Source organism: Hordeum vulgare, chromosome 1H (assembly GCF_904849725.1).
Source record: "Hordeum vulgare subsp. vulgare chromosome 1H, MorexV3_pseudomolecules_assembly, whole genome shotgun sequence".
Taxonomy (NCBI): domain Eukaryota; kingdom Viridiplantae; phylum Streptophyta; class Magnoliopsida; order Poales; family Poaceae; genus Hordeum; species Hordeum vulgare.
Window position 1 is genome coordinate 22,396,012 of NC_058518.1, and position 13,934 is coordinate 22,409,945.

Consider the following 13,934-nt stretch of genomic DNA (forward strand, 5'->3'; position numbering starts at 1 on the left):
AAAATGTAGAAATATTATCTGGCTCCTATATGTTAAGGAAAAACTAGTTGGATGACCTGTGTATTTGGGCCGCTAGATATGATATGTTTTTGCTACATTTATATTTTAAATGTATATTGTATGTCTATTACATATACTACATAAGATTTAAATTACTAATTTACTATTCCTTGTTTAAGTTTCAAATTAATTTATGTAAGAGCAGTTTTTTGCACATGGATACAATATTTTTATGCTTGTGCCTTGCATATTTTGGTATGTAGATTATTTTTTATAGCGTCTACGTTGTTCATCTTGAATAATCATTATTTGTTGGCCATTTGTTTATCCATGGGCGCAGCACATATTTTGTTCCACTACAATTCAACATGTTGCCTGAACTCCACCAGACCGGAATGCAATACCTTCCACGCACTATCGTCTTATTTGTTTGTTTATATTTATATATAATTCAATCATCATTATTTTGCCATTGTTCTCTAATCATTCAACTTGAATGATACATCTCGTGCTAGTCGCCACCATATGTGTAACAACACTAGTGGTTGTCCTAGGTCACACACACTTCTTTTGTCTGTTGAATTTTATCCGCTCCAAACGTTTTATGGTACCCTAATAAGCCTAGCAATGTATTCTCCATGCCGCAATATTTCGGATGATTATACAAATGATGAATCGTATGGCGTGGGTTGAGAAGCCAACAACCAAATTTGTCAAATATAACAATGGAAGATTTCTAAAAGAAAAATTAGGTATGATCCAACGAAATGTGCTTGGTTTGTGAGGTGCTGGAATCGAAGCAGTTTCTGGAATGATCTCAATCAGTTTACATTTCATCAGGCAACAAAGCGCCTAGTCAAAAAAAAAAAAAAGAGAGGCAACAAAGCGATTTTGATTAAGTCTGTTGCGCAGGCTATAACCACCTATGCGATGAGTGTGTTTCAGATACCGGCTTCAATATGTGATGATCTTATTCGTTTAATGAGGCAACATTGATGGAGTGTGGAGTGAAGAAAAAAAATATGGCTTGGCTCGACTCGGATAAAATGCGACTACCTAAATCAAAGGTGGTATGTGTTTCGAGCGCTGGCTTTTAACCAGGTCCCATTGGTCAAATGGGCTTCATGTTTGATTGCTACCCCGGCTAGTTTATGTTCCTAGCTTCTTAAAGCCAAATACTATCCAAATGCTCATATCCATGACACGGTGTTTTCTGGTAATACTTCTGCAATTTGGAGGGGAATTGCTCATGGCCTGGAGTTAGTGAAGAAAGGAATTTTGTGGAGGGTGGGAGATGGCGTTTCAATCAGAATTTGGCGTGATCCATGGATACCGTGCGGACATGATTTCCTACTGATAAAACTAAAAAGAAACTGCGGGTTCAACCAGGTTTCAGATTTTATCAGTGAAAGAAATAGCACGCTATAGCGTTCTGCGCAATGTCTTGCTAAGTAAATTGATGTATAATGCCTTGTTAATAGCAATGCTATAGCGCAATACAGCACGATAATATCGTAATTTAAGGTCCTCTCTATTTTGTCATAGCATGCTATTTTTTTCATTGGATTTTTTTATGTCAGTATCCCGTGGAATATCTAGCGCCTTGAGGAGTGGTCAATGGATGCACATGCAATTGTAAATATCCAAACACCCCAAGGATTCGATAGTGCAAAGTATCATAGTAGTAGTGGCTTCATTTGTTAGTTTGTAGACTCATATTCAGCACTATGCTACGGTAAGGTGCACTACGTTACTAGCTAAGTTACTCACACTATGACTAGCCTTAAATATCTCTAACAAGATATTTATGGCTATTAAAATGTACACGCTTCAAATATACATACTCATACATATAGTGTAATAAGGAGCAGATATTTTGTTATTTATTCTTGGTATATTTAACAGCGTCAAGACCTTTTCGGAGACAACATGAAAGAGGATAAAACCAATATATTTTTAGAATAAAGTACAACTTCAATTTAGAAAAGTGCGATTATATTTTCAGTGATTACATTACATATGTATAAGAAAATACTATAATTAATATGTTACAAACATTATTATGTTATTAACCATATACTAGTTATGCAATACATAATTATACTCATTAACATTGCACTATTATCAAAATAAAGTGGGAAGAAATGTAAAAGTTTTTGTATAAATTATATTAAATTTAGGGGGTTGGACCAACCCTACATGACTAATGCACATTTATATATGGGAGCGCGGCCTCGGCTACCTAAAGAACAGATCGGATCAAATCCGAAAAGAAAAAGAATTGCAGAGAGACCAACCCCTCCGGGGGCAAAGAACACCACTGCAAGGCAAAAGGCACCGCAGCCACGCCATTCGACGGCGGTGCGCTTTCGCTAAGGGAAACGCGCCACCCGCGAAGGGGAGGCAACGACGCGAAGGCATACAAAGCAGAGTCCCTCTCTCTATAACAGAATAGGAGGCGAGCAAAAGGGCACTCCACCACACCGCTTGACGGCGGCGCGCTCTCCCTCGGGAGCTCGCGCGCACCGGCAAGGGGAGCAGAGGGGGTTGCTTCCTGACGCCGTCACATGGAGGCTCTGGTCGCGGTGGTCGTAGGAAGGGAAGGGAAAAGGGAGCCGCAACTCGGGCCAAGGAGGAGAGCGACGCGGGGGTAGGAAGAGGGTGGCACGCGCGGTGTGGTGGCCCTTGGTCGCCGTTGCTGGCGGCCATCCCTAGAGCTCGGCGGCGTGGCAGAGCAGCCGCCGCGAGAGAGAGAGAGTGCTCCGGCGAGAGAGAGAGAGAGAGAGAGAGAGAGCCGCGGGAGCAGAGCGGCGCGGTGGGGGAAAATGAACCCTAGGGTTCCCCATTGGTGGCTGCAGGGCTTTTTGTCCCAAGCGAAAGAGGCGGGCAACCGTCGGATTAGATCTGACAGCCCCGATCAAGCGGCCGGGGAAACCCTAGCCTCCAGTGGGTAAATAGAAATTTTTCTCCAAAGAAAAATAAAAGTTTCTGAAAATAGAAATAGAGATTTTTCATAAAAAGAAAGGTTCATGGATTTTATAAAGAGGATAATAAAGTTCATGAATTTTTTATTTAGTAACAGAAAATTTTTCTGCAAAGTAAAAAAAGTACATGAATTTTATATTCACGCTTTCCGCTGCAAAGTACTTATTTTAGTGCTCTTTAACAAAGAAAATAAAAGTTAAGAAAGAACTAAAATCAAAAGAGCACATTAAAGTGATTGTTTATTAAAAGAGAATACAATTCTGTTATTTTCTAACCAACGTTGTTAATAACATAATCATGTTTTATCATAATTAGAACTAAAGGTGCATTTATTTCTATTTTTTCCCAACGGTAATATAGTTTTAATTGCATAGACAGTTGTATGTTTAATTTGACCAATGTTAGATTAAAGCATATAATTGTCATACTGATCTCACTTAAATTGTGATTTCAGGAGGCTTCCACGTGATGAGTTGCCTAAAAGATGTTCCGATACTCAGAGGTGATAACTACTCTGAGTGGAGGAAGAAAGTAGACATGACTTTTGTCTGTGCTGAGGTGGACTGGCTTCTGGAGGAACCACATCCCGCTAAATTTCTAGAGCCAGTGAGAGATGCAAAATACACTGATGTTGTATGGGAGAAAAAGTAGAGGGATCATGCTCCAGTGGAGATGTCCTACAGCTTCAGCAATCAAAAGTGGATCAACGCCAACAAAAAGTGTCTGGCATTTATAAAGAATACAATTGAGAACGCCATTGTGGGCTCAATTGCAGAGTGCACTTCCGCAGGGGAGATACTTACAAAGATAAAAGAGTCAGTTCACTGGTTCTTCAAAGACATATGCCACCCAGTTGATAAAACAACTGGTTATAGAGAACTACACTGACGGTGTCCATGGCATTAGAGAGCACATCCTTCGGATGAGAAACATGACAGCAAAGCTCAAGCCAATGGACACGGACCTGGAAATCAAACCAGCACTCCTAGTCCACTTGGTCATGGCTTCACTGCCAAAGGAGTTTGAAACGTTTGTTGTAAACTATAACTTGTCACCTGAAACATGGGACAAAGACAATAGCAATGTGTGTCCAAGAAGAGGACAGACTGAAAGCCTCACATGGTGGTTCAATCAACTATGTGAAGGACAATAAGAAAAATAATTTCAGTCAAAACAACAAGGGTTCTCCTTCAAAGCCACATGATAAAGGCCCCTCGCATATTCAGCATCAGCAAAAGCCTCTTCCAGTGGACAGGGACACTTGTCTCCACTGCAAGAAGACAGGGCATTACAAAAAGGATTGCCCCGACTAGCTAACGACCATCATGGCAAAGAAAGGTAACGACATCGTTTCCTTTGTTAATGAATCCCTGTATTCACATTTTTTGAAATCTACTTCGTGGATTGACTCAGCTGCAACTGTTCATGTTGCAAACTCTTTACATGGATTCCGTTCGACGAGGACTATGGAGAGAAGAGAAAGAAGTATTGAAGTCGCAAATGGTGTCGAAACAGAAGTTGAAGCTGTCGGCGACATCTCCTTGGAGTTGGTTGAAGGATTCAATCTTTTTCTTACAAACGTCCTGTTTGTTCTTTCATGTAATAGAAATTTAATAAGTGTTTCTTGCTTAGATAAAGACAATTATGAATGTTATTTTGAACATGGCAAGTGTGTCATATGGTATAATAATGCTTATGTTGGTGTTGCTTTACTTCACAATGAGATTTATTTGTTATCACTTTGTAAAAAGGAGCATTACGTGTGTAATGTGAATGAGCAAGATTCCTCGTCGAACAAAGAACAAAAGAAAAAAAGAGAACTCACGACTCATCGAAGTTATGGCACTGTCGTTTGGGCCATATTTCGAAAGGGAGGATAGAAAGATTAATTAAAAGTGAGATACTTCCTCCACTAGAGTTCTCAAATTCAGAACAATGCATTGATTGCGCTAAAGGAAAGTATGTATTTTTTTAAAATGGTGCAAACGAAGCACCGAAACACTAGAAATCATCCACACTGATATTTGTGGACCATTTCCTATGAAAAGCGTGGATGGCTATGACTCGTTCATAACATTCACAGATGACTACTCCTGTTTCGGTTATATTTATCCAATCAAAGAAAGAAATGAAGCATTGGATAAATTCAAAAATTTCAAAGCTGAAGTTGAAAATCAGCTTGACAAAAGAATAAAGATAGTGAGATCTGACCATGGGGGGAGTACTACGGTCGACACACTCCATATGGCCAAGTCCCTAGACCTTTTGCAAAGTTCCTGCAGGAGACTAGCATAGTAGCCAAGTATTCAATGCCGGGCGAGCCTTAGCAAAATGGAGTAGCTGAAAGGCGTAACCGTACCCTTATGGATATGGTGCGCAGCATGGTGAGCTACTCCAACCTGCCATTAGGATTATGGATGGAGGTACTTAAAACCACCATTCACATTCTCAATAGAGTACTAAGCAAGCCAGTGCCCAAAACACCGTACGAGCTGTGGACAGGAAAAGTACCATCCTTGCAACACTTTAGAGTGTGGGGGTGCCCAGCTGAGGCCAAGATGTTTAATCCAAACATTGCAAGTTAGATCCCAAAACAGTGAGTTGCCACTTCATTGGCTATCCTGATAGATCAAAGGGTTTTCGTTTCGTCTGTCCACAAAGATACATAAAGTTTGTAGAAATGAGACATGCGGTCTTCTTAGAAGACGAAATGATGAGGGGGAGCATGGTAGCTCCAAAAATTGATCTTGAGGGGAAGAGGGTGCATGCACCTAATCCGATGATTCAAGAGCTATTTTTTGTACTACCCGTTGTAACTCCAACCATGACAACTATGGGAGAAGATCCGGAACCTGTCCTTCAGGATCCGACTGAACCTGTTCTTGAACATGAAAGGGAGGTACAACAGCCAATTTTAGAGGATTTGCCAGCGAATGAGGCACTTAGAAGGTCTAACAGAACTAGAAGATCAACTATTTCAGCTGATTATAAAGTTTATAACACATAATTAGTTCATATGGAAGGTGATCCCACTTCATATGAAGAAGCCATGAGAAGCCCTCACTCATCAAAGTGGCTGGAGGCAATGGAAGACGAGATGAACTCGATGAGTTCCAACGATGTTTGGGACTTAGAAATTATTCCTACAGGAGCCACAACAGTAGGCTGTACATGGGTCTACAAAATAAAGTATGACTCTAATGAGAATATAGAAAAGTATAAAGCACGATTCGTGGCAAAAGGATTTACACAAAGAGAAGGGATAGACTACAATGAGACTTTTTCCCCAGTCTCATGTAAGGATTCCTTCAGAATCATAATGGCATTAGTTGCACATTTTGATTTAGAGTTGCATCAAATGGATGTAAAGGTGACATTCTAAACGGAGATTTAGAAGGAAATGTCTACATGAAACAACCCAAGGGTTTTATCATGAAAGGAAAGGAAGATATGGGATGCCACCTAAAAAAATCCATTTATGAACTAAGGCAAGCCTCTAGACAGTGGTATCTAAAGTTTAGCGATACTATTAAAAGATTTGGAGTTAAAGAAAACGTTGCGGATAACTGCGTTTATGCAAAGTTCAAAAATGGGAAATACATTTTCCTAATCTTGTATGTGGATGATATCTTGCTTGCAAGCAATGGTGTTAGTCTACTACAAGAAACAAAGAACTTTTCATCCTCAAACTTTGATATGAAAGATCTTGGTGATACTTCATATGTTTTGGGCATTGAAATTCACCGAGATAGAAAAAATGGAGTCTTAGGACTATCGAAGAAAGCATATTTAGAGAAGGTTCTTAAAAAGTACAATATGCATGCGAGTAAGCCCACGCCTGCTCCTATAGTCAAGGGCGACAGTTTTGGGAAATTCCGATGTCCCAAGAACCAGTACGAGAACGATGAAATGAAAGCAGTGTTATATACATCGTCTGTTGAAAGTTTACAGTATGCACAAGTGTGCATCCGTCCTGACTTAGCCTTTATCACCGGGATACTCGGTAGATATCAAGAGAATCCAGGCCTAGAGTATTGGAAGATGGTAAAGAAAGCATTGCGCTATGCACGAGGCACAAAGGATATCATGCTAACATACAGAAGATCTGATTCCCTAGAGATAAAAGGGTATTCAGACACAGTTTTGCGGGAGATAGAGATGATAGAAAATCCACGTCAGGATACATGTTCACTGTCGCTGGAGGGACTATTTCATGGAAAAGCTCCAAACAGACTCTAGTTGCATCGTCCACGATGCAAGCAGAGTTTATAGCATGTTTTGAAGCCACCAGGCAGGTGATATGGCTAAAGAAATTTATACCCGACTTGAAATGGTAGATTGTATTCACAAGCCACTAAAGATGTACTGTGACAACCAGCCCGCAGTATTTTATGCTCACAACAACAAGTCGAGTAATGCTACCAAGACAATAGATATAAAATATTATGTTGTGAAAGATAGAAACCAGGATCACACTATAAGTCTCGAGCAACTAAGGACAAATGATATGCTTGCGGATCCGCTAACGAAAGGCTTACCATCCAATGTGTTCAAGGAACACTTAGCCGGCATGGGGTTAATGAAAAGCCTATGATTCCTGGATCATAAGAGGCCCAAAAGGAACGAAATTTGTTTCTGAACAAAACGTATGTTGTACCTGTATGATTCTATCGGCAATTATGCTGTGACGATGAGACATGCTCTATGTACTAATATGTGATGGAACAAATAAACTAGAAATATAAAGTTAAAGTAAAAGTTGAAATCAAGGGGGAGAATGTTAGGTTGATCTCTTCCGCGTGGGCCCAACGACCCACCGGACCCTTGATCCATGCGCCCTGATCTAGGGCGACCAACCCATTATGGTTGGTGGGCCCCTATGACATGCGCTATATTAACAGAGGTGGGGCCGGGGCACGAGACACGAGGTTCCCCGCCGCCACTTTCCCCACCTACACGCTCTATGGATCTAGGGTTAGTGCGGTGCTCATGGAAAGCACTACCGCCACGACATCTCTCTCTGTCGCCGCCACCGTCACCACCTCACTGATGGAGACCGGTGGGAGCTCCTCAAGTGCAGGACAAGCCGGTCGGAGCTCCTCAATTACAGGACAAGGTAAATCTACCGTCTACACTACTGGGATCCTAGCCTACACCATCTACCGATCCTATCACAATCACCTACGTAACTTACATGCATTTAGAAAGCATATAATCTCCACCGAGGAGGTTACATAAAATTCTAGAAGTATATATCTGCTTCCCATTACTTTATTCGATCGTTTATATATGCACAAGAGACATGCATGCATATTCGGCGGACGAAACAGCAAAGCACACCCAATGCCAAGCTCTCAGATTCTCCTAGCCATAGCTTGGAGGGGACTAGCCATGGCCATCGTGATCCCAACCTTCTCCGACATATCTACACCACTTCCCTCCACCTCGCGTAGTAGCGTCCACTTGAAACGGTGCAGTAGCGAGCCGAGCATGGTGTGAATCATCCTGGTCGCCATCGGCAGGCCGAGGCAGGTGCGCCTCCCAGCGCTGAACGGGACGAACCTCAAGTCCACCGCGCCCTGGAAACTCACCTCCTCCTGCTGCTTCAGGAACCTCTCAGGGATGAACTTGTTCGGCTCCGGCCACAGCTCGGCGTCATGGTGGATCGCCCACACGTTCACCAACACGGTGCTCCCCTTGGGGACGGTGTGGCCATGTATCTTCACCGTAGCCTCGGCCTTGTTGGGCACCAGCGGCACCACCGCGTGCAGACGGAGTGTCTCCTTGATAACTGCTTGGAGATACGGGAGCTGGTTGATGTCAGAGTATTCAACGTGCATCTTTGAGCCAAGGACATTTTTGAGTTCTTGTTGTACTTTTGTCATGGCCTGTGGGTCCTGTAGCAATTCTGCCATTGCCCACTCGATTGTACCTGAGATGGTGTCATTGGCCGCAAGAAATATGTCCTGAAATTTGCAAACACTATTATATAGTATTGGATTTATGTCCTTTTTATAATTGTCTATTAACATATATAAATTAATGATTAAAATGTTTACTGGATCTCTATGCCAGTGCCGGATCTCTATGCCAGTGCCTAAAACGATAATTTTATAGAAGGAGGGATTTTATTAGTTTTCACGCAAACAACATGGACTATATTTATAAAAGCAATATTGGGTCCTTGTATGAAGTTATTCTGTAGTACAATCTTTTAATTTAATATTGGCATGCTTATTCTTATTTCATCCACTACGTTTAGACAACATCATTGAACTTCATACTATTCATTTACGATACTAAACTTTTAAATTTCCAACTTGCCAACACTAATATATTTATTTACTATAAAGAAAAGACCAATAATGGCCAAACTATAAATACACACAATTAGTAAACCAAAAGTTATGCTTTGATTTTTTTCTACTAAAATATATAATTAATGGTATAAATATTTACTGGAACTATGTCAACGCCTGAAAGTACAACTAATTTGCTAGGACTATATAGCTATATTACGTCCTTATACAAAACTATTCTATACAACTTTCTATTTTAATTAACTGGTTGCTCTTATTCTTAACCCACATGTTTGGACTTTCTATGTTTTATTTACAATGATTAATTAACATTTTTTAAAAGGAAGAATTAACTTAAGAATAAACAAAATTGGTGGTATAAAAATATCATGTTAAATTTCCTATTAGCATATAAAATCAGTGATAAAATATTTACTGGATTTATGTCAATATCTAAACTACAAATAATTTACTTGGATTATAAATATGAAAGTAAATTATGTCCTTATACAAAACTATTAAATACTCCCTCCGTCCCAATATTCTTGTCTTAGGTTTATCTAGAAATGAATATATCTAAATACTAAAACGTGACTAGATACATTCATATCTAGACAAATCTAAGACAAGAATTTTGGGACAGAGGGAGTAGTAAAAAATATTAACTAAAACTGGATGCGCTTATTTATATTTCACTCATTACGTTTAAACTAGATACGGACTTTATAGGTTTCATTTACAATTTTGAACATTTAAATATCCAATGTGCCAAAAATAATAGTATATTTTATTATATAGAAATGAAAACAAATTAACAACACACAAAGAAGTAGCTTAAATTTGTGTTTTGAATTAGAGAGGTATCTTTCTGTTAACTCAGTTGTAAATATATATCAAAAGATTAGTAAATCCGGAAAAATTTCATGTGCACACGCGTGAAATATAAGATCAATTACTTCCACCTACCCGAAACAAAGTAATAAACTTTTTTTAGACAAAAAATTACTAAACTATACACATGTGTTTATTACTCCAATTCGGAAATATTTAACGTGGTTTTAGTTCACAGGTAATACCACTTAGGCGATTCAATTATGCATGCGTGTTTTGCTCCCTCCGATCCATATTATCTTCCGCTCATCCGTTTGAGCGAGAAGAATCAGCGGGAGCATATAAATTTGAAAAAAATGTAACATGCACACATATGGAAGTACCACAAAGAATATACACCCTCCGTTGAGTTTCAAAAAAAAGAATATACTTCCTTCATTTTTAAGTATAAGTTCAGAGGTTTCATTCACTAGAAAATTATATACGGATGTATATAGACATATTTTAAAATATAAATTTATTCATTTTGTTCCGTCTGTACTCCCTCCGTCCCAAAATTCTTGTCTTAGATTTGTCTAAATATGAATATATCTAATCACGATTTAATATTTAGATACATTCATTTCTAGACAAACTTAAGACAAAAAAATTTAAGACGAAGGAGTAGTTATCTAGTGAAATCTCTAAAAAAAACTCATATTTAAGAACGAAGGAATACTTCCTCGGTCCCTGAGTTCTAAAATATTTATTGTGTTTTTAGTTCAAATTTAAATTGAAACTACGACAAGTATTTGGAAGCGAAGAGACAAGTTGTACTACAACGACACATGCGCTTGGGAATACGAGATTTGATTATGCGTCGGTGTGTAATTCTCATGATAAATACTCCCTTCGATTCTAAACATGAATCTTTTAAGAGATTTCACTAATCGTCTACATACGGAACAAAATGAGTGAATCTATACTAAAGTATGTCTATATACATCCGTATATAGTTCACTAGTGGAATTTTTAAAAAGACTTATATTTAGGAACGGAGGGAGTACTAATCTAAGACAATATTGCCATGCAAAAAGAAAATTGCTTACCGTGAAAAAGGCCCTCATGAAATCCTGGTTAACCAAGGCGTCGACGGCGTCTTTCCCTTGCTCTTCCGACATGTCGAGCATCACGCCCAGCAGGTCGTCCTTGCGCGCATCGCCGTCGCCGGCTTGCCGAGCGTCCCTCCGCCGCTCGATCTGTTGGTCGATGAGCTGGTAAACCCTGGCCAAGTGTGTCGCGAAGCCGCGCCGGACGCGCTGGAGGTCGGCAGCGGCGAGCGCCGGGAAGAAGTCCGAGACATTGGGCCTGAGGGAGTGCGCCACGGCCTCCCGCGCGAAGCCGTGCAACTCGCGGGACGTCGGCTCGTCCAGGCCGACAGAGAACATGGCGCGCCATTGCAGGTCCATGACGGAAGCGAACGCCGCGTGGCCGACCTCCACGGGCGCGCCGGACGCCGCCAGCTCCGACACGCGGCGGAGCATGCCGAGGACAGCGTCCCGCAGAAGAGGCCGCAGCGCGTCCCCGTCGAGCCGCCTGGGCGACAGCAGGTGCTCGGCGCCGATCCTCCGCAGCGCGCGCCATTTGTTGCGCGGAGGCAGGACGAAGACCGAGTTGGCGGCGTGCCCCATGCCGTTCCACGCGTCCGGCGGGTTGCGTCCGGACAGGGCGGTGTTGTGCGTCTGGAGGACCTCCCGGGCCGTGGCCGCGGAGGAGGCGACGATGACAACCACCGTGCCCAGCCGGAGCGTCATCAGCGGGCCATACTGTTCGGCGAGACGCGCAAGGGAGCGGTGCGGGAGCTTGCCTACGAGTAGGACGTCGAGGAGGTTGCCGATGACCGGGAGCGGCCTCGGACCAGGTGGAAGGCGGCGCCGGACGTCGGTAAGCAGCTGGAGCGCGTAGGAAGAGAGGAGCATGAAGAGAAGCGAGGACATGAACACGAGCAACAAGGCCATCTCTCGGAATGATTTAATAGTTTATGTTGTTTCCGGACGTATGTAAGCTGCAAGCGGCCTCTCTACGTGAATTTATAGCCCTACTGGGTAAAGCTAATGTATGTGTTAATCACGTGGTGATGCTGCCGTGACCGTGATCTCCTGATGTCACATGGTGAGACCTTGAATGACATGCATGGCTCATTGTTGGTTGCTATCGCCATGGCCATCTATAAATCTTGTATTTGTTTCTTTAGACATCAGCAGAAATCTTGCCTTTTTCATTAGTTTCAAGTTGTATCTCTTGCCTTTTTCTAAAGAAAAGACACGGCTCAGTGGCTGTGGTCAGTATCACCCGTTGCTGTCGCTTCTTGAGTATAACCTAGAACAAATCTCACAAAATAAAGTAAATACAAGTAAGGTCTGTGCAAAGAAAGCCGTGAATGGCAAAATCTTGTTTTATTTGATGATGTGAACAAAAGTCAATTTGCCCAAGCTAAGATAACAATCACACTTCACACTTTGGTCGGAAGAATCACATTCCATATATCTACCAACTGAATGAAATGACCAGTGAATAAAGGCAAACATGCATTGTCTCTTGGCCGAACAATTGTACTCGGGAGAAAGCCTGTTTCGAGAACAATAGTACTGCACAAAAATGCGACTGCATTTTGTTTCATCCCCTCGCGGATGCCTATCAGGCAAACATGCATTGTCTCTTGGCCGAACAATTGTACTCGGGAGAAAGCCTGTTTCGAGAACAATAGTACTGCACAAAAATGCGACTGCATTTTGTTTCATCCCCTCGCGGATGCCTATCGGTGTCGACTTTCTCGATGATGCTTGATTGTTTTTTTTTCTAATGAAGAACCAGGTAATTAATTTTGTGAAATATTTGAGCATCACTTATCTCACTTCGTGTGTCCCTGTCAATCACCCAGGGGAAATGGTGGGCGATAAATTTTTCTTGTAGCTGATTCGAGGGTATTCATTCGTAGTGTCCACTGTGCAAGCACAAATCAGACAAGTGTGATGGCAGCATCTAGATGGATAAAAACTTATATCTCATCATACTAGATTCAGGGGACGCACGGTATGTTCAACTTTGGTATAATATTATGAACATGTATTATATATTGTTAAATTTGGATAAAAGATGTCATATGCAGCATAGACGTCAAAGAGGATTTTTTCCTTCTAAATTAGAAAAGATATGTTGTACTATTCTTTCAATTGTTGGTTGCTATCGCCTTTTCCCGTGGCCGTACTAGCGCCATGGCCATCTATAAATCTTACATTTGTTTCTTTAGACATCAGCAGAAATCTGATGTCAGAATTTCTTTTAGCATAGCAAAAATCGTACATTTTTATGATAAAATTACGTTTGTCAAGGATAATAAATTTAATTAACAAGCATGATAACTCAAAATTACCGTGCTTGCAAACTAAATTTAACATCATCGCGCCAATATAAGTTAACGTGGAAAACATTTGATTTAACATGCCTGCCTAAAGTGTTTTCATTAGTTTCAAGTTGTATCTCTTGCCTTTTTCTAAAGAGAAGACACGGCTCAGTGGCTCTGGCCAGTATCATCCGTTGCTGTCGCTTCTTGAGTATAACCTACACCAAATCTCACAAAATAAAATAAATACAAGTAAGGTCTGCAAAATCTTGTTTTATTTGACGGTAAAAGTATGTGTAAAGGTCTGCGTGAAGGAAGTCGTGAACAAAAGTCAATTTGCCCAAACTAAGATAAGAATCACACTTTACCCTTTGGTCGAAAGAATCATATTCCATACATCTAACAACTGAAATGGCCAGTGAATAAAGGCAAGCATG

The 13,934-nt window shown here is 41.0% G+C and overlaps 1 protein-coding gene across 1 annotated transcript; it reads right to left on the minus strand.

The window, feature by feature from the left end:
• Positions 1-8,211: 8,211 nt before the first annotated feature.
• On the minus strand, positions 8,212-12,278 carry LOC123405209 (geraniol 8-hydroxylase-like). The gene is made up of 2 exons (XM_045098990.1): positions 11,204-12,278; positions 8,212-8,951 (listed from the first exon to the last, which is right to left on the minus strand). The coding sequence occupies exons 1-2, from the start codon at positions 12,110-12,112 to the stop codon at positions 8,340-8,342; spliced, it is 1,521 nt and encodes a 506-aa protein (XP_044954925.1). The 5' UTR covers positions 12,113-12,278; the 3' UTR covers positions 8,212-8,339.
• Between the last annotated feature and the right edge of the window lie 1,656 nt (positions 12,279-13,934).

Bases quoted from the DNA above. Each gene is read 5' to 3' on its own strand.
- LOC123405209 (XM_045098990.1), bottom strand. From the start codon at position 12,112: ATGGCCTTGTTGCTCGTGTTCATGTCCTCGCTTCTCTTCATGCTCCTC. The intron at 8,952-11,203 runs GTAAGCAATTTT...TGCAAATTTCAG, and splicing joins TCATGAGGGCCTTTTTCACG to GACATATTTCTTGCGGCCAA.